General features: G+C 33.2%; 1 protein-coding gene and 1 long non-coding RNA gene across 2 annotated transcripts; both read right to left on the bottom strand.

Annotated features, from left to right (window-relative positions):
- Positions 1-10222: 10222 nt before the first annotated feature.
- LOC139905949 (uncharacterized) lies at positions 10223-10490 on the bottom strand. The gene is made up of 2 exons (XR_011781112.1): positions 10440-10490; positions 10223-10380 (listed from the first exon to the last, which is right to left on the bottom strand). It is a non-coding gene; the product is annotated as an uncharacterized lncRNA (long non-coding RNA).
- Positions 10491-17044: 6554 nt separating this feature from the next.
- Positions 17045-18058, bottom strand: LOC121121836 (C-signal). Its single transcript, XM_040716831.2, has one exon. The coding sequence runs from the start codon at positions 17958-17960 to the stop codon at positions 17193-17195; it is 768 nt and encodes a 255-aa protein (XP_040572765.1). The 5' UTR covers positions 17961-18058; the 3' UTR covers positions 17045-17192.
- Between the last annotated feature and the right edge of the window lie 3944 nt (positions 18059-22002).

The following is a 22002-nucleotide window of genomic DNA, read 5'->3' as shown; positions in this document are numbered from 1 at the left end:
TGCAAGCTAAAAAATGGTTATATCCATTTTTTGCCTTGCTAATTTTTCAATATAGGGCAAAACATTCAGACGCATAGGATATTATTAAATATTAATTATAGTCAATAATATTTTGCACATCGAAGTTTAATTATGTAAGGAACAAAACGGAAGATTTGAGACAAGTAAAAGGTAATATTGATATTTAAGGGCCACCCTAATGCTCATATGAACCTGTTCGATACACTTAAGTATGTAGATATATTAAATTAATTAATATTGATTTTTGACGTTTGATTCAAATTGATAATTATGAATATAAAGGTTTAATAAAAATCTTTTTTAAGGAATAACGTTAAAATTTATTGAGAAAGTTTATTTTGAATGAAAAAAGACGGATTTATGTATAATTAATTAATAATTATATACGTCAACATAATCTTAGTTGTACTAGAAGGACAAATATTTGATAGTACTTTATAATTGAAAATAACTTTAATTTCTTGTTATTCGTCTTCTCCAAAAAGGTCTTAAAAAAATAGGATTTGTAACCAATGCTTAATCTCGTCTCGGCTCGTCTCAACATTGATATGTATATCCCATATTTAGTATAAGCCCATGTTTGATGAATTTAACATTACATTTAACAAGGAAAAGTTTAATTCATAGCTTAAGGAAGAATAACTATTGGACCTATTACCACAATATTTTATGTCCATTCTATGAATGAAATACTTGATTAAATTTCCTATGTTATAGATTATTACTTACCACATGTGACTCGTCAACATAAAAGACGAATTATTCTTTTTTTTATAAAAAAAAAGTCTTGTAAATTTCACTTAAAGTAGGTAAAATTGATCGTCACAATAAAAAAAATAAAGAGAAATTGAATAGATTTCATTTGAAAGGGGCATATCGGAGCAAATATGTGTCTCTTACATCTAATAAAGATTTTAAACTATTGCTTAAACTCTTGGGTATATCACCTCATCCTACACATTTTAATGGTAATCCTTTAATTGTTGTTTAATATGTTGATGAAATATTGGTCTTTGTGTATATATGCAGTAAAAAATATATTGGGATATTCTTCTTTACTTAATTTTGTTAAATATTTTATTTATTTTGAAGCATCACACAGTTAATTGTGCAGTATATATAGCTTTCAATTTGAAGCCTCAAGTCTTTGAAGGTCAATTCATGAATAATTAGTTATTGAGTACAAGTTAATGTTTTTAGACAGAACACATCAAATCTAGTCACAAAGGGCTTATAGTTATATGACTATTAGTAAAGAGTTTTTCCATTAGGGAAACTTCAATTTTTTCCCGGTTAGGGAAAACTGAAGCAATATTTATTTTCTTCCTTTGACATTTATAGACATCATTAGTATACATTTCATCATGGAGCAATATAAAGTTGATGATCGATTGTAAATTATCCAAATTTAGTATCAAAATAACCGTTCAGTACCATTGCTGATTTTCAGTGCAAAAATAATCTTCAGTGACGAAGCTCATTTTTGGCCCAATGATTTTGCTAATAAGCACAATATGCGTTATTGGTCAAGCAGCAATAACCAAGTTCTTCACGAGATATCATTGCTGTTTATTGTGGACCTCATACTAAAGGGATCAATAGCCCAAATTGTTTCGTTGATGATGATAATAACCACGTTACTGTAAATGGAAATAGCTATCGCACCATGATAGCTGATTTATTTAGCCCCAAATTGCAAGGTATGGACTTGGCAAAGATGTGGTTTCAACAAAACGGTGCCACTTGTCATACAACAAACATTACAATCGATTTATTACAAAGTAAATTTGGTAAGCACGTTATTTCGAGAAATGGACCAGATGATTGGTCGCCTCGATCGTATTTTTAACGTTTTTAGATTATTTTCTTTGGGATCATGTGAAGTCATTAGTCTACACCAATAAGCAGGCGACATTAAAAGAGCTCAGAAAAATATATAACACTTAATTGCTGCAATATTAGTGAATTTATTTGAAAAAGTAGTGGAAAATTGGGTTCAGGGATTTGATTTCTTTAAACGTGCTTCTGGTGGTCACGCTAGAGAAATCGATTATTATACATAAATCAATATGTTTATAACTTGTATTATAAAAATAAATTTGGCAAAATCATTCACCGCTTGTGCTTTATTCATGAAAAAAGTTGAAGCACTCTTAATAAAAGTCAATTTATTAACACTTAGTCCAAAACCGAATTTGTATTTTAGTTCGGTCTGAAATGATTTCTTCTAGACGCATTTGAGTAGATATTCTTTTAAAGAACCAAATTAATTTAATCCACTCAAAATCATAACTTTTTTGGACCGGTGTAGGATTTTCAGACGAAAACCTAACAATAATACCGGGTGGTCCATTGAAATCTGAACTTCTACTAATTCAATAATTAATAAAGGTTAGATAATTGAAATTAAATCATATTCCGGTATATTCAAGCTTACTCTCTAACTTACTTTCAAGTCGAGAAAATGACACTTGAACGTGATCGACGAATTTCCATTACGCACTGTAAGCAGTGGGGCGTCTCCAGGACCATCCTCTACGCCGTCAGTAAGTCTGGAGCGCATGAGAGGAAGAAGAGCTGTCAAAAAAGCCAAATTGGACCTGGAAGAGTTAAAGAAAACAGCCAGGCTAATCCCCTCAAGTTTATGAGGGCCCATGCAAGAGAACTCGGGGTTTCACATCAGACTGGTAGACTGGTTAAAGGAGCTATAAAAAAAAGTTGGTCGAAAGAGCTTTGTTAGTAAAGAAGGCCACTTTTGACACCAGGAATGAAGAAAAATCATTCTCTCCATTACAAAATTGTAATAATTTTTGGTATTTAACATATGATTGAAAGGCCTGATAAAGTAAAGACGAGCGCTAGATAGACCTACTTTTTGGCATTGGCCCGGGGGGCACTTTTTGAAGACTCTCATGGAACATGAAAGTTTCTAAAAATTACACAAATGAGCCGAAATATAATTAAATTTGATCAAATAAGGCTAAGTGGTGTAATTATTTCGTTAGACCCGGTCTTTGTGATTTTTATAGCGTAGCTACAACACCATACATATACAGTAGTCATAGAAAATGTCCTATCCTACGCAAACCACTTAGTATGATGCATACCTTTGCTGTGTTAGAATGTGCAATTTATTTATTTGAATTTTCATGAACTCTTTAAGTGATGTCTAATCATCATCATCACTCATTCAAATATTCTCTTTCTCTTTATGCCTACATACAGTACTATTCATATTCTACTTCATGGGAAGTGATTACTTATTTTAAGGCGGAAATTCCTAATCTACGAAAAAAAATTTATGAAAAATGATACTTAAAATCTAGTAAATGAGAAGTTAACTTACATTCATCAAAATCTTTAAGTGTATCATAAAATAAATCTGCAAAAACCCTTAATTATGTGGTGTGCAAAACTTACTCATTACATTATTTTTCAACTAACAGTACTACCTACTAATAATCACTTCAAAGTGAAGGATTTTTTTTTTCTAATTGGCAATCTGAAGAGTGTTTTTTATCGAGATAAAATCTATAAATAGGGTAATCACTTGTGCATAATGTGCTCATGAAAGACCGCGTGATATACTCAGTCAATGTCATTTTTTTTACAATACCAATTGTAAGTACTGTTTTATTAAATATGACCTTCCGCTCTGTAAAAATATAAGAAACTGAAAATCAAAACTGTAATCCTGACAATTTGAAGAATATTTTGGAAGACTGTTAATTTATTACCAAGAGTTGATTTAATATATTTGAGGGATTTTTTTTTGCCAAAATGAGCAAAAAAAGAGTGCTAAAATTTTGAAAAATGAATGACCTCAAAATATCTTCATTAAGCAATTTGTATTAATAGAAAAATACAGTTTTATAATGATGATTTAAAGAATGAGAGTTGTTTTATAGTTATCCTAATTTAATCATAAATTTTGCTATATTAGTACATCCAAAGTTAATAGAAATACAAGGTAATACCATAACGCGTCTACTACTGATGTTTGACATCCACCACGCTTTTGATATTGACGTCACACTGGATGAGTGGTTGCGTGTTTTGTCAAAATCTGTTTTTCTTTCGTAGCAATCGGTACGATACATTTAATTGAAAATTGTAGCAATAGTGACGTCATATAATATGAGTGGTTGCGTGTTTGTTTAAAATCCGCCTGTCTTGCCCAAAAGTCGATACAATACATAAGATTGAAAATTCTAGTAAGCCCGATTACATGATGGTCTAACCTTGTAGGAAGTAGAGGAAATGGTTTGAAACGAGATGAAAAATTTCTCAAGACCCTGGAGGCCAAGATCAAGGAAGATCCAACAACACCACTGCATTGCTTGACTGACGATTTCAACGTGGACTAGATCACTATCAGGAAGCAGTTCATGATGACCTCGGCCTTAAGAGCTTTGTCAGGACTCCAACACATCTCCTCACCGACAAGATGAAGGCCTTAAGGGTTGAGAGATGCAAAAAAGTCCTTAACTACTCGAAGAGTCATCTTTCGATTGTGAAGATCTTCTCAGACAAGAAGATCTTTACAGTCTACCAGGTTTTGAACTGCAGAAAGTACAGATTTATAGCAGCATTACCTGAGAAAGTCCAGGCACATTCAGAACAAAACATCCGGCCCAAACAATGTACTTGGTAATTATGGCCTCTGATGGGAAGACAATGGAGCCCTTCTTCTTCAAGCCCGATGAGAAAATTGAGGCTGAGGCTGATTTCATACCAGTTTAGAAAGGTGAATGATTTTCACTCAAAAAAGGATCTAAGGAGCAGTTTTTTCCAAGAATAAGGTTCTGAGGTGGAAAATCTTGCCCTGTCTGAAGGCTAATTATCCTGAAAACAGCTATGTGTGGGCCCCAGATGGTGCCCCTAGACATACAGCCATGAAGACACATAACTTCTGCTAGGAGCACTTTGCTGACTTCTGAGACAATAACTTTGGCCCTCTTCCAGTCCTGATCTCAATCCCTTCGACTTCAGTGTGTTGAGCGTCTTAGAGAGCAAGGTTGGGAAAACATCACACCGAAATATGCAGGAGCTCAAGGCCAGCATCAAGAAGCAATGGCCCAACATGTCCGCTGGTTATATTTTGGTGGCCTCATTTGGAGGCTGTGATAGAGTCTGTAGGCGGGGATATTGACTATTTTTGCCAGGATTGATTGCTTAAAGTTTTTCAATATACTTTTCTAATAAAAAGTAATCAAGATTTTGGTTTAGCTTCTTCATCGTGGAAAATTCCCTTGTCGCACTCTCAATGTTATCAAATAATCATCAAAAGCTAATGTGTTATCTAAATAGTCTCTATTTATTTCATACCAGTTTAGAAAAGCGATCAATTTTCACACAAAAAAGAGTAATGAAGTTTTAATAGATTCGCTGCTAGTAGCTTTGAGAGAAAGGTCCCAATACGTAATAAGCAAGGACATTGTCAATTCTACAATTAATCCAATAACTCGCCAAAAAATCTTTAGTAATAAATATTTGAGTTTTACAAATTATGACCTAAACGTGAAGAAAATGTTTTCTTTTTTCTAATTGGCAATTTGAAAAGTTTTTTTTAAAGCTTTTTCTTATAGAGAGAAAAACTAAATATAAAGTAACCACAAGTATATGATATACTCATAAACGAAAGAGTGTTAAACTAAGGATTTGATGAGGGATGTATGTCCTAAGACATACATCCACAACAATAAAGGAGTGGCTAAAAAAGAAGCACATTAAGTTCATGGAGTGGCTTAGACTAAAGGCTGAAGTGGCTGTAGCCCTTTCCCTCCCCCCAACAAAAACAAAAAATTAACGAATTTTTTTCCTTATTAGAAAATGTAATATTTGAAAAAAAAGATTCAAAAAATTTAATACTTGAAATTTAATTTAATTTTTTTAACGTTTTTCTCCGAAAAAGGTAGTATTCTAATTTTATTTTTTTCAAAACAATTTATATTTGAAATTTTTCCCGAAAAATTTAATATTTGAAATGTAATTTTAGACATTTTTTTAAAGGAGGGATCAAACCCCATGTTTTTGTGTGAACATATTTTACTCTGAGACCTGTCTTTACAGAATTAATTTAATCTTACAAAAATGATATCGTCTCCAACAGATCTAGGATTTCCATACAGAAACCCAACTCTAGTAGTTAGGTCTTCGAACGGGGGAAAGATAATTACTTGAGTTGGCTCGTATGATCCAACGTCACCAATAATGAAAAAGATATACTTTATTAAAAAAGAGACGGGCAATACGAAATTTCTTTTTTGCAACAGTTTATTTAAATTAATATATACTTGCTCATTATTGGTAAGATTGGATCATACGATAAAGTGTTGTAAAAGTCTGATTGTATACTATAAACGCTTTTCAGACAGTATTACGCTTTGACGGTTAAGTTTTAAATGATCTTGCGTCGAGTATGGAGGTACTAAAGAAAGAAAAATTCGCCATATTTTACATTTTTACTATCTGAAAGGGAAAAAAGTGTCGAAAGCGACCAAGAAAATTTATGATGTATACGGGGCCAATACTCTTTCGTTTCGTGATGCAGAACAGTTGTTCGAGCGATTTCCCCCCTCAATTCTGCTCTCTATAGTAAACAACTCGACAATTTTTGACTGGCAATCGAACAAAGACATTATCAAAACAACGCCAGTTCTCGCACATCTTGGATGAATCCCCAAAAGTTCCGGGAACTCTGATGGGTAGTTCTTATGCATTCACCCTACTCTCCAGACCTGGCACCAAGGGGCTACCAGATGTTCTTCACTATAGCTTACACACTAAGAGGTACAAATTTGGGTTCGATAGAGGCCAGTGAAAATTGGTTGTCCGATTTGTTGCCAATTGTGACATGGGTTTCTACAAGAAGGGCATTATGAAGTTAACAATAATTCCTTGGCAACAATTATCAAACAGAACGGGGTATACTGGGCTTAAATCTGAGGATTGTAACACTTTTTATAAAGCATTGAAATTTCGTCAAAAAATACGGGATTACTTTTTGTCCAACCTATTATACGTATATAAATCCAAAATGGGTAATAACAGGGTTTTATGATATGATTATTTTGACATAATTGCTTTAAAGTTAAATGAATACTCTATATCCTTAAACAAAAAATCAAAGCCCACAACTCCACTATTAAGACATTTTGTCATTCTAGTAATAATATTATAACTTTTTAGCATTTTTAAGCTTTTTGGAAGACTTAACACTGCGAATTTGTTACAGGGTTATGAGTGTAAGTCATTGTTGGACCTGGAGTAGAACTAAGGATCGACATAGAAGTAATATCAAGGCTAGACATTTGAGTGGGGCTTGTGTTTCTTTCTTTAATCTCATATCTATTATCAGCTAACTTAATAAAACGCCATGAATTCCCACCTATATTAATAAACCAATTTCAAAGAAAAACAAAAAATAAAAGTCGATTTTTTTGCATATATACTTTCTAAAACTGACTGTTCCATCCTTCCACATTATTGTTTGTCCCTGGTTAGCCTTCGTCTGTTTGATTGAACAACTCAACGATCATACACACGCTCCATTGCAAACTGTGGCACAATTGACCATTATGACAACCAATATTAAAAGATAGGCTCAAGAAAAAATGGATACTTCACAGGAAATTATATCCAAAGAATTAGGAAACGTAAATGACCATGTTGCAGCTAATATTCCTACAATTGAAACGATATTCGAAAAATTATGGAAAGATATGACCTACCCCCGAATTCAATGAATAGGCCAGATTTAATGGTTGAAATTGGTTTACTAATGTAGGGGAGAATTTTTCAGGAAGCCCTCAAAATATCAGGGTGTCGACGTTGTTATTTGGTTCCTTTCTTTTAACATACCGTTGGATAATAATATCTGCATATATGGTTATAAGTGAATGTCCTTCTTGGATTGTAAGAAGAATTGATTATCGACATCGTAATAATTACTGTCTATGGATTTTTTGATAGGGAGTGTGATTTTTAGGGATGTACAGGGTCATATAAATTGGGATATTCTTTAAAGGCTCATAACGAACGAACTAAATGAGGTAGAGAAATATTTTTTATACTATTTGAAGCCTATATTCAATTATTCATAATAAGATCCCCTTCTCTTGATAACCTCAGCCATATGGTGACTTAAGCATTGGCAAGCCAGGGCGACCACGTGCAAATCCGCCTTTGCCTTTTATACGAGTACTGGACTACTTCGAATCCTTCTCAGACGAATGATACTTGGCACAAGCCTAAATCTTGATCATCCCCCAGAGATGATAGAAATCGCATTGGTTCAGGTTTGGGCTAAAAAAAAACTAAAATTTGAGCTCTGACAGTAATTATACTTTGTAGCCTAGACATCCTGCCATTTTGAGCCTTGAGGGTTGGTGCAATGGTTTGCTGGAAGGTGTAGTTTCTTCCTTGGACTACTCCATACATCTGGGAAAGTTATATCAAAAGTGCAAAGCCAGATCCAGTACAATGGCAACGTTGAACCTCACGAGGTAGCCTGGGCCCACCAAATCTTCCAGCACCGTGAGGCCGAGGTCATCCAGAAAGACGCATGTCATTAAATGCAGCTTTTCAATATTTTGTTTTTTGTTCTACCCTATGTAGTTCGTTTATTATAAGTAAACTTAGGATTTGTGAGCGATCGCTCAATTGCTCAAAAATTACCTATTTTGCGTTTTTTGTTTGAAAATAGCTCATTTTTCAAAACTCGTATGAAATAAATAGATATGATTTAGAATCGAATTAGATTACAAACAGCTTTGATGATATTTTTACAGGGAAAATGGACATGCAAAACCCTTCCTTCATTAGGGGGAAAGCAATAGAAAAAACACCCTTCAAAGTGAAATGGAATGTATTTTTATTATATTCAGTGGTCGTGATAATGAGATACCTTCGTCTAACATGACTCCTAAAGATATCGCCAACTTCAAATTAGCTCCCATTACTAATGTGGATGTTAAAGGTTTTTTTAGTATGTTTAAAACTAAAAATACAGATCGAAGACAAAAATTTACGGAAGAAAATCTTTCAAAAATCTTAACTTTTCGTTATAATATTCAAAAATTTATGAATTAATTATCATAAATATAAAATAACACCGATTACTCTAAATTATCCATGTAAAACTGTATTTTTCTTTCATTTCAAAAAGATAAATTTAGTATTTTTGGTATTCATTTTCAAATTTTTACCACCCTTTCTTGCTCATTTTGCCCCAAAAATCGCTCCAAAATCCTAGTCTAGTTATGAGCCTTTAAAAAATTCCCAATTTATAAGGGCCACCCAGAAAATTGTATGTATTTTTGGAATATAAAAAGAGAAATCGAAAATTTAAATGGTAAGCCTGCCAATCGAAAGAATGCTTCATAGAAGAGCCGCTTAGCTATCATGACGTTTCATTAAATCAGGTAATAAACACAAATTCCACTCAAGTAAAGAAATAGGCAGAAATTAATACATTTTTGATCATTGAGTCTACTTTGAGTCAGTCCACCAGGGACTTCATATATACTATAACTAAATAATATTTGAGTCAACTATAGGCTTTGTATACAAATTTGTTTTATGAGTTAAGATATTTCAAGAATTACCTTATTGTCTAAAATCTTTATTCGACAAAAATGATATGAATATGGTATTTAAAATATGCTTTTTATTATACTATTGTACATCCAATTTTTGCTACTTTAAGAGTGCAATTTTTCGACACAATCAAAGAGTTCATAAAAATAATTTGTTGATACAAAATAACGATAACTTGTCAAAGAATCCAAATAAAATTTGATAAAAATCTTTTTAGCTTGCTTTTATGTAAACGGGTCAAATTTGTATTATCATGGCCCTCTACAAAAGTCCCATAATAAATAATTTATAGTCGAAGTTACATGAATGAGTAAAAAAAAATATTTTTGTTTGAAGTTGAACGCAGGAAATGTTTAGCATCTGTTCATTTTTTTGTTACTCGCCAGGCTTATGTAAAAAAATTAGTGATTCATTTTAGTTAGGAGAGTACCGATGCATCCGAGTCGGCAGGCATCTCCTGTTATTGAGTATTGGAAATCCTAAATAATGCCGATTTCACTGATACCTATGTATAATTATTTATATGGATAATATGACTTATTTAAGCTTATTTTTGGATACAAAATTACGGCTGCAAATTAATAAAATAGCTAGACTAGACTACGCTGTTCAGACAAATTTAAAAAAAGAAAGCACATAAAAGGATTATACATACATACAGGATTGTACAGGAAATTTACTTGAAAGTAATAATTTAGAAATAACCACATTTATAGTACCCCCATACATTTGAATTGTATCACGAGTAGTTCAAAAAGTCTGAAACGATGAAAGTTGGGTTAAATAGTTTACTTTGAATCCATATAGTAACTTTTTACCGAATATTTCTTTTTTGTATGCATGTTAAAATATTATTGTTTATAACATAACTGAAGTTGAGTCCATATTGTCTGAGTCAAAATCGAGTCGTCAGTATCCATCCCTGGTCCATTAAAAAAAGATTTGAGCCCGGACTCAAGCACTAATTTATACATATTTCCATTCCTATGACAAAAGATATAAAATTCAGTTAATAACTGCATACAGTAAATTTGATTTCAGGGAGCCCAACCAGTAAAATAACAGAAAATCTTAGTATCGTAAGTTATTTTTTTAGCAGTGCAGCTGTTGAAATTACATCAGAGGCCGAGGAGGGAACTCCCTAATATGAGGCAACCAGAAATTAATTAACTCCTGCAAACTGAGAGTAGTTAGCTTTTTTAAATTTCAAAATTTATTAATAACTAATTATGATAGATAAATTAATGTGTTTGATTCCTTTCCGTAATTAATAGACAGTTAAATATTTAAAAAGTAAACAATTTTGTTATTTGTTATTAAATTCCTGTATCAATAAGAAGGAATCGGTATTGTACGTAGAGACGATATTAGAATCGGCTTAAAATTTGGTATAGGTACTCCTGTAATTTTAATCAAACTTGGTACAAAGATTATACAGGGTCGACACGATATTTTTCACACATTTCAAAAATTTACAAAACAATTCTTAAAATCTTTAATAATTTATTAAATCCAAAAATTTAAAAACTATTTGAAAGGTGTGGCTTCTGGCTTCGAACTCTACTCAAAGTAAGTACCCTCTGTGGCTATGACCTTCTCCAGCCTGAACCTGTTGCAGACACCCTAAACCTGGTCCCTGGGGAACTTGTTGAAAATCACAAAGAAGCACTTCTTTAACTCGGCTACCGTGTAGCACGAGTTTCGGTTGGTGTCCCGTTCAACTGAACCTCACAAGTAGAAGTCACAAGCATTGCAGTCGGGGCTGTTGGGAGGCCAGACGTTTGGGGGGCGGGGTCTTCGAAGTTCTTGGACAGTCACATCTTGGACTTGTGGCTTTAAACAAAATGACAAATGGCACTGATGGTCTTCGCTTTGTTCCTCAACATGCAGCACCCTTCATGATGTAACAGTCCTAAAAACCTGAACGAATCATCATAACAGCTGTTATTCTTTTCCACTGTTTAGACGGGTTAAATTCGTTGGATTCTATTGACGTCAGCACCACGTTTTCTGAACAACTGACCAATATTTTGCAAAAATGCTACAGCCATTATGTGCAGTAATATCAATGTCAAAAATATTGCGTCGAACCCTGTATGTAGTCACACTAAGAGAGTATAAATTTTGAGATGTCAAGATCAATGGTCATGGTCCAGGAAGCACAAAACGTAAAAAATACATAATCGACAATAACTTTATAACAAATTGAGATATAATTTTCGAATATGAAGGGAAAATTAATCCGACTTTTTGCCAAATAATAATATATGATGAGGTATAGCACCCCCCCAAATTAAGGAATTTTTGATATTCTTAAGTGAAAATTTTTAATATTTTGAATTTAATTTTTGAGAATAATTTTTGAAATTTTTATTCAAAATTGTAATTTGATTTCATAAATTTTTTCCCAAATAATTTCATTTTTCAACTTTTTTGATTTTTTTTTTCAAAAATTCTATAAACCAACCCTCTATAATAATAATACATATATATATATAATCCTGCGGACGCTCCTGGCTAGGCAATAATAAAAAAACAGTTCCTTTACTTTTGCACATTTTCACTCTATATATACAAGAATAGTAATTACCTCTTCAGCATATTTTATAAGTGATAATTAAAAGGATAAAAAAAGAATCTTTGACACATTCCAAATTGCATTTTATTTTTTAATTTTATGCTTGTCTATTCATGATATGATGCAATTCTAATGAAATCGAAAAACACTTAAAAATGAAGGAGACCACACAGTATGCTGCCTTTCTGTAGATACAAATGTGAAGTTTATTTTGGGCGCAGGCATGTGTTTCATGTTCAAATACATTTTATCAGATAGATCTCATGTCATGAAGTTAATTCACTTCTGCCTCAACATAAAACACAGCAAATTTTAATAGTATATCGATAGTTGTGTGGTGTTTTTTTTTGTTTTTTGTGGATGTAAATATGTGATACGTCAACACCAAAACAAGCTAGACTGATTTGTCTTCAAGTTGAGTCTTGATTATTAGATTAGCTGAAGGGTTTAAAGCAGGGCTGCCAATTGACGTCTCAAAAAAGACAATAAAAATAAAATAATAAATATGGGACTTTACTGGGTTGTCCATTGACATCTGAACACTTACTAATTCAATTTTTAATTAAGGTTGAGTGTTTGAAATTAATTCATATTATGATATATTAAAGCATAAAAAATGGGTTACAAAAGAAAATAAACCTGAGCTCTCTAGTTTACGTATAGGTTGAGAAAATGACACGTGAACATTATCGACGAATTTCTAAGTACAAGACCACTATTTACACCGTCAGCAGGTCCAAAATATTGATAAAGAAGAAGGGCTCTGTCAAAAAGGCCAAAATGGACCTGGATGAATCAAAGAAAACAGCCAAGGCCAATCCTCTCAAGTGTATAAGGGTCCAAGCCAGAGATCCCAGGGTTTCAAATCAGACTGTTCAGAGAGATATCCAAAAAGAGAGTGGAAAGAGCCTTGTGATGCTGGAAAATCCAGCAATTATAATCGCTGTTGATGGTAATAATTAGTAATAATTGTTACATAGTATTGTTGGAGTTTTTGAAGGATGAAATCAGGAAAAACAGACCCATTTGAAGAAGGGGAAAAACATTGTTATGTAGTACGCGTGAGGACGAGTTGAATAAAACATCTTATTTGAATGTAGTAAGTTGGATCTTGTATTTATTTATGTTCTTAAATTTATTTATATACGACCTTTTATAGCAATTCTTTTTATATATACAGTACTCTAAAATACTTCCGTCTTAATAAGAAAAGGTTTGATTAATAAAGAAAAAGGAGGATGGGAGGAAGACAATATTTGGTGATGGAGCTGGTTCGCTACAATTACATATATCAAAACAATGCACTGTGTCACAAATAATTGAAAACGATGGAAAAATGGCATGGATTTGCCTATGAATTGCTTCCACATCCATTGTACTCTCAATATATGGCTTCTACTGACTTTTCGTGTGTGCAGATCTCAAAACACTGTTCGCTGGGGAAAAAATCAGAGGTAATATAGAGGTTATCGCACAAACTGAGGCGTTTTTTGTGACTAAAGAAAAATTGTAATAAATGAATAATATAAAAATGGCATGGGATAATTGTATGACCGCTATAATCGTAGTTTTACCATTCAGCTGACCTGTTACATTTGTATTCTTCGACGAATTACGAAATGAATGATGCAATTTTTTTGTTTGATGACATAACTTTTTATTGTAATGATTTTTTTTCTATTTTTTATAAATAGAAACAACTGAGAAACAAGTTTGAAATTTAATCACGAGGCCTCCAAATTGTCAAATTTATATATTTAGATAATTATCATTGTATCTTAGTGGGAAAACTATGGCCAACAGGCTGCATGGGGCTATCAAAAAAAGGTTATATAATGCAGATTTTTGGACTCTTTTTTAAAATTCAGGGCAAGTTTCTACATTGACATAGTTTTATTATAAATTAATAAGCACATAACAATTTTATTGTGTCACACAACCTTCCTTGCTAAAAGTAACTTTAAAAAGGCCCAAAATCAGTTGGTAGACATTAATAATTATTTTCCAAGAAAATTGTTCATATAATTTAACAAGAGCACATTCTAATTCAACCAATCTACCTTTAAAACACTGATAAGGGAAAAAGGAGTAGAAAGATACACAGCTGACAACAAAATAAACAGTTTATTTTTGTATTAGTGACGTAACTCCGTCTTATAAATCTTTGTATACCTCACTAAACACAAAAATTTTCTCAGTATTGTGTAGTGAGATGTTATTGTTAGGAAGATTTAGCTAAATGCTACCAACTGATTTTGGGCCATTTTTTATGTTTATTTTTGAAAGAAAAGTTGTCATATACAATAAAACTTACGACGTGACATAAAAAATACTTTCAAATGCATATAACGTCATTGAACCGATTAATAATACAAAATTAAGAATTTTACCCAATATGGGCCTTCAAATAAAGGGTAGTTCTTTTAAACCTTCACAATTTTCTTTGGCCTCATCCCATCTCCATTAAAAGCGGTTTTAATACAAACTAATGGAGATTAAATCCGGTACGAATGTGACTCTACCACGTCAGTTGATCCTTATGCTTCCTTATGACTGTATATCTCCGCCTTCTTATAATAAAGATAATAGGATCAATAATCAAGAACAGAAATTTTGTGTGCTTTTGTATAATTTGAGTAAATTTGTCAAATAGTATATCAAGGTCCCACTGACGATGACTTCTTGGAATCCTTGTGATCCGAAAGGTCTTGCTTTTTTGAAGAAAATAAAATATAAAACCCAGGCCAGACAATGAATGCAATTGCTGTCAGTATCGACGTAGCGTTCTATTAAATTGTTCATCGTACTATAAATGAAGGCCTAAGATACCACAGCTATGCACCTTGCAAGGGACATCTTTCAACCCCGTCAAAAAGGCAGAAAAGAGCCACGCAAAACAGTGCTTTGATCAAACTAAAACGGATGCATTCCGTGAATGATCTTTTCTGGTTCTTCTCAAATGAGGAAAATTTATATCAAACCCAGAAGCATAACTCAAGGAACAATAGATGGTTTAAAAAAGCCTTATGAAGTTCCTTGGATAAAGCTTGTGAATATTTGACCAAAAAGGCTGACTCGTGAAAGTTATAAAGTCAAGATTTATCGATTTTATCCTGGGATAGTAATATTAGGAAGATGAGCGTTTAAAAAAAGATGGATTTTTATTAAAGACAAACTTGACAAGCCTCATCTCCTGGGACTGCTAGTTAGGACTCTCAGTCATTGGATACTAAAAACACCTGTAAGACGTCCCCAAGGCTCAATTTACCTTCTTTAAACCTCTGTAAGTAAACTGGGATGTCCTTATTTCGGACTGAAGACTGCAGTCTCGGTACAGTTCATTCCTTCATATCAGTCCTAAAACTTATTAAGTCTGGTCCCTGAAGACGTTATTTTCTTTCTGCTTTAAATAGTTCTACTTCTTCTTTTATTGGGATAATCAATTTTTCTACTTTATGTGCAATTCGCAGCAAACTTAAAGGGTTATTAAGAATAATTTGAAGTAGAAATTGACGATAATTTTTATACCGGATGGTCCATTGAAATCTGAAAACTTACTAATTCATTAATTAATGAAGGGACTGAAGATATGTTGGCCTCCTTTGCAAATGTTCAATTGCATAAGAATTCTTTAATCCTCAAAAAGAAATGTGGACTTAAGTTTACGGCTATATGTTGTAACTAATCGTATATGATCACGAATAGATCTCATAACAAACAAATAATAAAATAATAATAGCTAAAGAAGGTTGAGTTACCTAATTAATTCATATTTCGATTTATTAAATCGTTAAAATCTGTTACAAAACAAAACAAATATCAGCTCTTTAACTTACGTGCAAGGTGAGAAAATGACACTTGAGCGGTTGACAAATTTTCATTCGCACAACCCAAGTAGTTTGGGGTCTGCAAGACCACCGTCTACGCCGTCAGTATGTCGGAAACATTAGAGAGGAAGACGATCCACATCAAAGACCAAACCTGACCCGAAAAATTTAAAGAATACAGCCCAGGCCAATCCCTCAAGTCCATGAGGCCCATGCAAAAGATACCGGGGTTTCATATCGGACTACCCAATGAGCTATCAAAAAAGTGGGTGGAAAGAGCCTTGTGAGACTGAAGAGGCCACGTTTGACACTAGCAATGAAAGAAATCTATCTCCTCTGTTGCAAGACTCTTTTGAACTCTTTTTTGACACTTTTGGCCTGTTACATCCCTGATGCCGACCCCCTTAACTTCACCTTTTTGGGTGCATGTCGAGGGGAAGGCCTGCAGTGTATGTCATCCAAACACCGAGCCCATCAATGCCACTGTCAGCCAGCACTGCTAAGCGATGACAGAGGACTACATCTGTAGCAGCAGATGACAGGCCTTCCACCACTGCCTGGATGCCATCATTTTTACTAAAGGCGGCTAAATTAATGATTACGAGGCATATATATTTATAGTATTAATTATGTTGAGACTTCTATTGTTAATTATTAAATTATTAAATCTTGTTGAAGTTTAAAATTCAAAGCGTTTAGATTTTAATGGACCACTCGGTATAATCATTTACTTCTATCATTCTAGCTTGATTTTGCATTGACGGGTTAGATATTAAGCATTTATATTTTAATAAAATACAACTTGAAAAAATTTGCGTATTTTGAATGCAACTCATTAAAAATTATAATTCCCTTTCATTTGACACTTAATTCCCAGTCTATTTGTAAGGATCACAAAGTCTTTAGTAATGCAGCTACTGCATTTAATAGACGGTATCTTATTCACAACATGACATTAATACAAAAAAGATTTGCAATGAAACGAGAAAAAAATAAACTACTCAAATTGTAAAAAAAATGAATAACTTGTTTTTTTTATTTATTTATTTATCATTCATACAAATTGTATTTGTCAAAATTGTCTCATGAGTAGGAATAATATAATATATCTAAAAGGCTTTTGGCTTATATAATGAATGCATATACTCTATACCTTTATTCGTCATTCACCACCTCAAAGCCTCATTAGCATAGTTCAAAAAGGCTCCGCGGTCCTTACTTGACAATTGAAGAATCGTATGCATTATTTGTGGAACGGCCTCACTCAATTCAAGGAGAGCTCTTGGCCCACCCATATCACTTTTAATCCACCCAGGATGTAGGCTCATGATGGTAACGCCTTCCTTCTGGACATCATCATTGAGTAGGATCATGGACATATTCAAGGCGGACTTACTACAACAGTAAGAGTAGCAGCCAAAATGTTCATTCTCGGAAATGGACCCTAAATGCGAGCTCATTTGTACGACAACAGCCTTTTGGCTTGGATTGGGATGAGATCCTTTGGATAAAAGGGGTAATAGTTCTCGAGTAAGTAGTGTGGGCCCCACACAATTGACTTTGTAGGTTAGAAGCATAGTCGAAGGAGTAAGATCCCTCAGTGTTCTTCCATCTTCAGGGTGAATCCCTGCGTTGTTGATGAGCATATCAAGTCCAGAGTCCCCTAGTTCATTCTGAATCCTTACTCCAAATGTTTTATAGCTATCAAAGTCCTCTACATCAAATTGAAGAGCTGTTAATGAGTCATACTCTTGGGCGAGTGAAATTAATTCCTGGGAGGTTTGAGGATTTCGATACGTTGCAAATATCCTTGTTCTACGTGGTGAGACTTTTAGAAATTCCTTTACTATTGCGAGTCCAATTCCACGGTTGCCTCCGGTGATTAATACAGAGTTGGGGACTTGAGTTGAATTCATGTCTGATGTGGAACCCATGGCGGGTGACTGAGAAAATCAAATGGAATTAATCATCTATACATACACTAGAATAAATGTGAGGCGTATCAAGTCTAAATAGTGTGTACCCAAGAGTGTACAAATAACATATGTATACATCGTTTCTTGTTGCCAAGAAAAAAATTTCCTCTATGTGGAACAAGTTCCTTACATTATAGGAAGTTCAATATACAGGATGGTCCAGATAAATTGGGAAAATATTTAAAGCCTATAACGAACGAACTAAATACAGTAGAACCATAAATTATTTGAAAGCTATATTTAATCACCTTAAATTATTCATAATGGGATCTACCTCTCTTCATAACCTCGGCCACATGGTGCTGGAATATGTAGCAGGTCCAGGCGACCTGGTGCCGATCCAGCATTGTCATTGCACTGGTTCTGGTCTTGAATTTTTAATTTACATTCCCTGGATGGATGAATTAGACAAGGACGAAATTACACCTTCGAGTAAGATAGTGCACCGACCCACAATCCCAAAAAAGTGTAGGATGTCTTGGCAACAAAATGTCTTCATTTTTGGATCCTGATTTTTTGGCCTTCAAACAGCCTGGACCTGAACCAATAAGATTTTATTTAAGTATCATTCGTCTGTGGAGGCTCTGAATAAGTCCATCACCCGAAAATGGCAAAGCTAGATCCGCACAAGGTCGTCAAGTAATAACAAAACTTTTAGTGTCGTGTGGCCAATGTTATGAAGAGAGGCGGATCTTATTATGAATAAGTGTATTTGATTAAATTTAGCGTTCAAATAATAAAAAAATATGGTTATACTCCATCTAGTTTGTTTGTTATCACCCTTTAAATATTTTCCCAATTTATCTAGGCCATCCTGTATTAATATGAACAGAAAGAAAGAAAAAGCAAATTCATTATGCATGTTGTTTTTTTGTATCCATTAAATAACACAAAACGTTTGTTTTTAATACATTAAATGTTCAAGTGTATATTATTTCAAAGGTTCACTCTGTATCATAAATCAAATGTGTGGATTCAATGTATATGAATAGCTCGCTAGTTCAAATACGATTGAATTACAAAGTTTTTTTGATGTATTTTCTGATTAGAAAATTATTTCTAGAGATATAAAAAATGGTATTTTTGAAGTGCTTTCAATTAAATGCCTGTAGAGTCTGTCGAACCACAAAATCTTTACTAAGTTGATGCGTGATCCTGGTGTTTCAATTTTTTTAAATTCGAATCTTTGGCATTTCTAAGAAGAGAAATCTTGTTTCCTTCTTTAAATTGGTCAAAATCAAAGGCTAGAAATTGATATTTTTTATTACTTCAAAGTAAATGATTGAATGTTTTTCTGATATTGATAAAAATGAATGATTTCCTTCTATTATTTAATTTTTAGAAACAACACATGGTTTCAGCAAATATTTTGACGAATCAATATATTTGCAACGCTGAAAGGCGGTCAAAAGTAAAAAATTTGCATTATCTTATGTTTAATAGTCCATTGGTTATACAGTGTGCAGCTGTTGTTCAACAATAGACTTTAAACGTATGTGCAGGAAGGACGTTTTTTGTTGTTTTAGGGTAGGGATGTCCAATCTGTGGGCCAAGAGTCACATTGCGACCTACTTAATGTTAGAGTATGGTCCACTACTTATTCTCACTTCCAGTAGTATTTTTTAGGAAAATTATCAAAAAATCATCAAAACGTGTAGAATGCACATAATATTTACAAACATTAAAAATAATTTCTAAATAAAGGAATTTTTGAAAAATTATCGCTCTGGGATTTTTTTTTTTTTTTTTCATTCAACACCCTCCCCAAATATAATAATGCAGAATAGTTGTCAGAATGTCCTTTTTTGAAGCGGTTTGACCTGGAAATATTAGATTAGGTCTCTTTGAAATAAATATGTGGTAGTAAATAGTTTTGTATTATTAAGAGATTTTTCATGAAATTTAATTTAATAGGTTCTTTGGCCAATTAAAATATTTCAAGTTGCAGTGCCGCCGCCCATTATATTAAAAAGTTGGGCATCCCTATTTTAGAGGAAAGCCAAAAATGTTTAGTGTCAGTTAAAAAAAACAGTATGGACCAACAAAGTATTTATTCCACAGTCGTGGAAAAGGCAGAGTGCTATTTTTGCAATCCGCGCCGGACGAGACACTGTCGAGATTGAAAACTTCAAACAATTGGACAAGTTCTTTGTCTGGGGAGTCAGGAATTAGTTGGAAGAGTATTGAGGGGATTCTGAATCCAGACCAAAGTCACAATGGTAAGAAAACTTGGTTGTCATAATTTTTGTTTAACTTTGTTTGGCCTCCCAACTCATCGGTCCTCAATCCTGTGATCTTATTTTTGTAGGGGACAGTTAAGCAAGACACTAACAGACCCTGCTACAGCGTAAAATTGGAGCTGATATCCAGGATCCAGGATGAATTCTGGAATCTGCTAAAGGAGACCTGTTCCCGTTTCCAAAGTAAAGCCGGATCCATTATTATCACCAAAGGCGATTATATTGAATAATAATAGTTTTTTTTATTATTTAGAATTGATTTGCCAATTGTTTTTATTAAAACCAGATTATTAATTTAGAGAATATGCATTTTCTTTTAAAATTGAATTGGTTATTTGATATAGTTTGCACTCTGTATTTTTGCAATTGCTTCCTTGAATTTTTTAATCCTCCATCCAGGATAGCAGGACGTCCAACAGGATCTTCAGGTACCCAGCTGTGTTGATTTTAAGTCCAGCTTCGATGAAATATGGTGCATAATGGAACCACCGCTAACCACAGCTCCAAAAGCCATGAATTTTACTAAATTTATGGACTCCAAAACTGGTGGGACTTCAGTCAGATTACAATGATGACTCTTGCATTTTGTCGATTAATTTCAGTCTCCACCACAAGCTCTTTCTCATGGATGTCCACAATGACTTTTGAGCCCCTGTTGTGCTTCAAATAGTTCAAAAGCTTTGGATAGTAGTAAGCTGTTATGGCCTTGGCCTGCTCTTTAAAAAAAAGTTTTATATGAAAGAAAGAATTCTTCAGTTGTAGAAAAGGATTTTTTAGCGCAAAATTCAAAGTGGGAGCCGAGATATAGACATTTGAAAAAATCGTCATTTATCTCCAAAGCCCTGTAGAATCTATGAATCATCCCAACAGAAGTGATATTGCATCAGACTTGGTTAGTTTCTGCATTTTTTTTCCTTTAAGGATGACATCTTCGTTATCATTAATAATGACACTTGAAGTAGTTTAGATTCTTTACATATTGCATATAAGCATTGTGAAGAACTTGAAGGAGCTTCATGTTTTCCACTTGAGAGAATCCACTGATTAAAAGAGCCTTTGAGGATAAATAATAAAAAAACTTGGAAATGTATTTCACATATTGTATAATTTGCGAGATAAAATTCGCAGCATTGTAACAACAAATTTTCAAAAAAAAAAAAAAAACCTATTAAAAATTTGTAGACGGACAAAATATACAAATGCTAATTGAAAAATTCCTTTATAGTTGAGGGAAGAAAGGTATTCGATGCTTATTTATGAAATATTTTTTTTTAGTTATGTTCATAGAATAACAATGAAATGAAATCATGAGTAATACTTTGGGTATGTCACTAACCAATATGACTGCTGTATACCTATTTAAGTAACCCACAAATCATTTAAGGCTTCTTTTTTTTTTTCATCACTCAATTTCCGTACAAATATTTGAAAAAAAATAAATAATTGAAGATAAAAAATACACTTTTTTATATATAAAAAAAAATCCAAGTTTATTACGCATAATTATAGCGTTTAAGTATGCACAAGACAAGAAATCACAAAGCTGTTATACAGGGTGGTGCATTGAAATCTGAACGCTTACTAATTCAATAATGGAATAATTAAAAAGGTTGAGTTATTTGAATTAATTCATATTTGTACATATAAAAGCATAAGCAAATAGTTACAAAAAAACAAAACAAAAAACTAGAGTTCCTTAACTCTGGAATGACAGAAAGTGTAATACACGAACAATACCAAAGACGGAAGCAAACCGGAGT

Source organism: Lepeophtheirus salmonis, chromosome 7 (assembly GCF_016086655.4).
Source record: "Lepeophtheirus salmonis chromosome 7, UVic_Lsal_1.4, whole genome shotgun sequence".
In the NCBI taxonomy this organism is placed as follows: Eukaryota; Metazoa; Arthropoda; class Copepoda; order Siphonostomatoida; family Caligidae; genus Lepeophtheirus; species Lepeophtheirus salmonis.
Note: the sequence above shows the minus strand (reverse complement) of the source record. Positions and strands in the feature narration are given on the sequence as shown.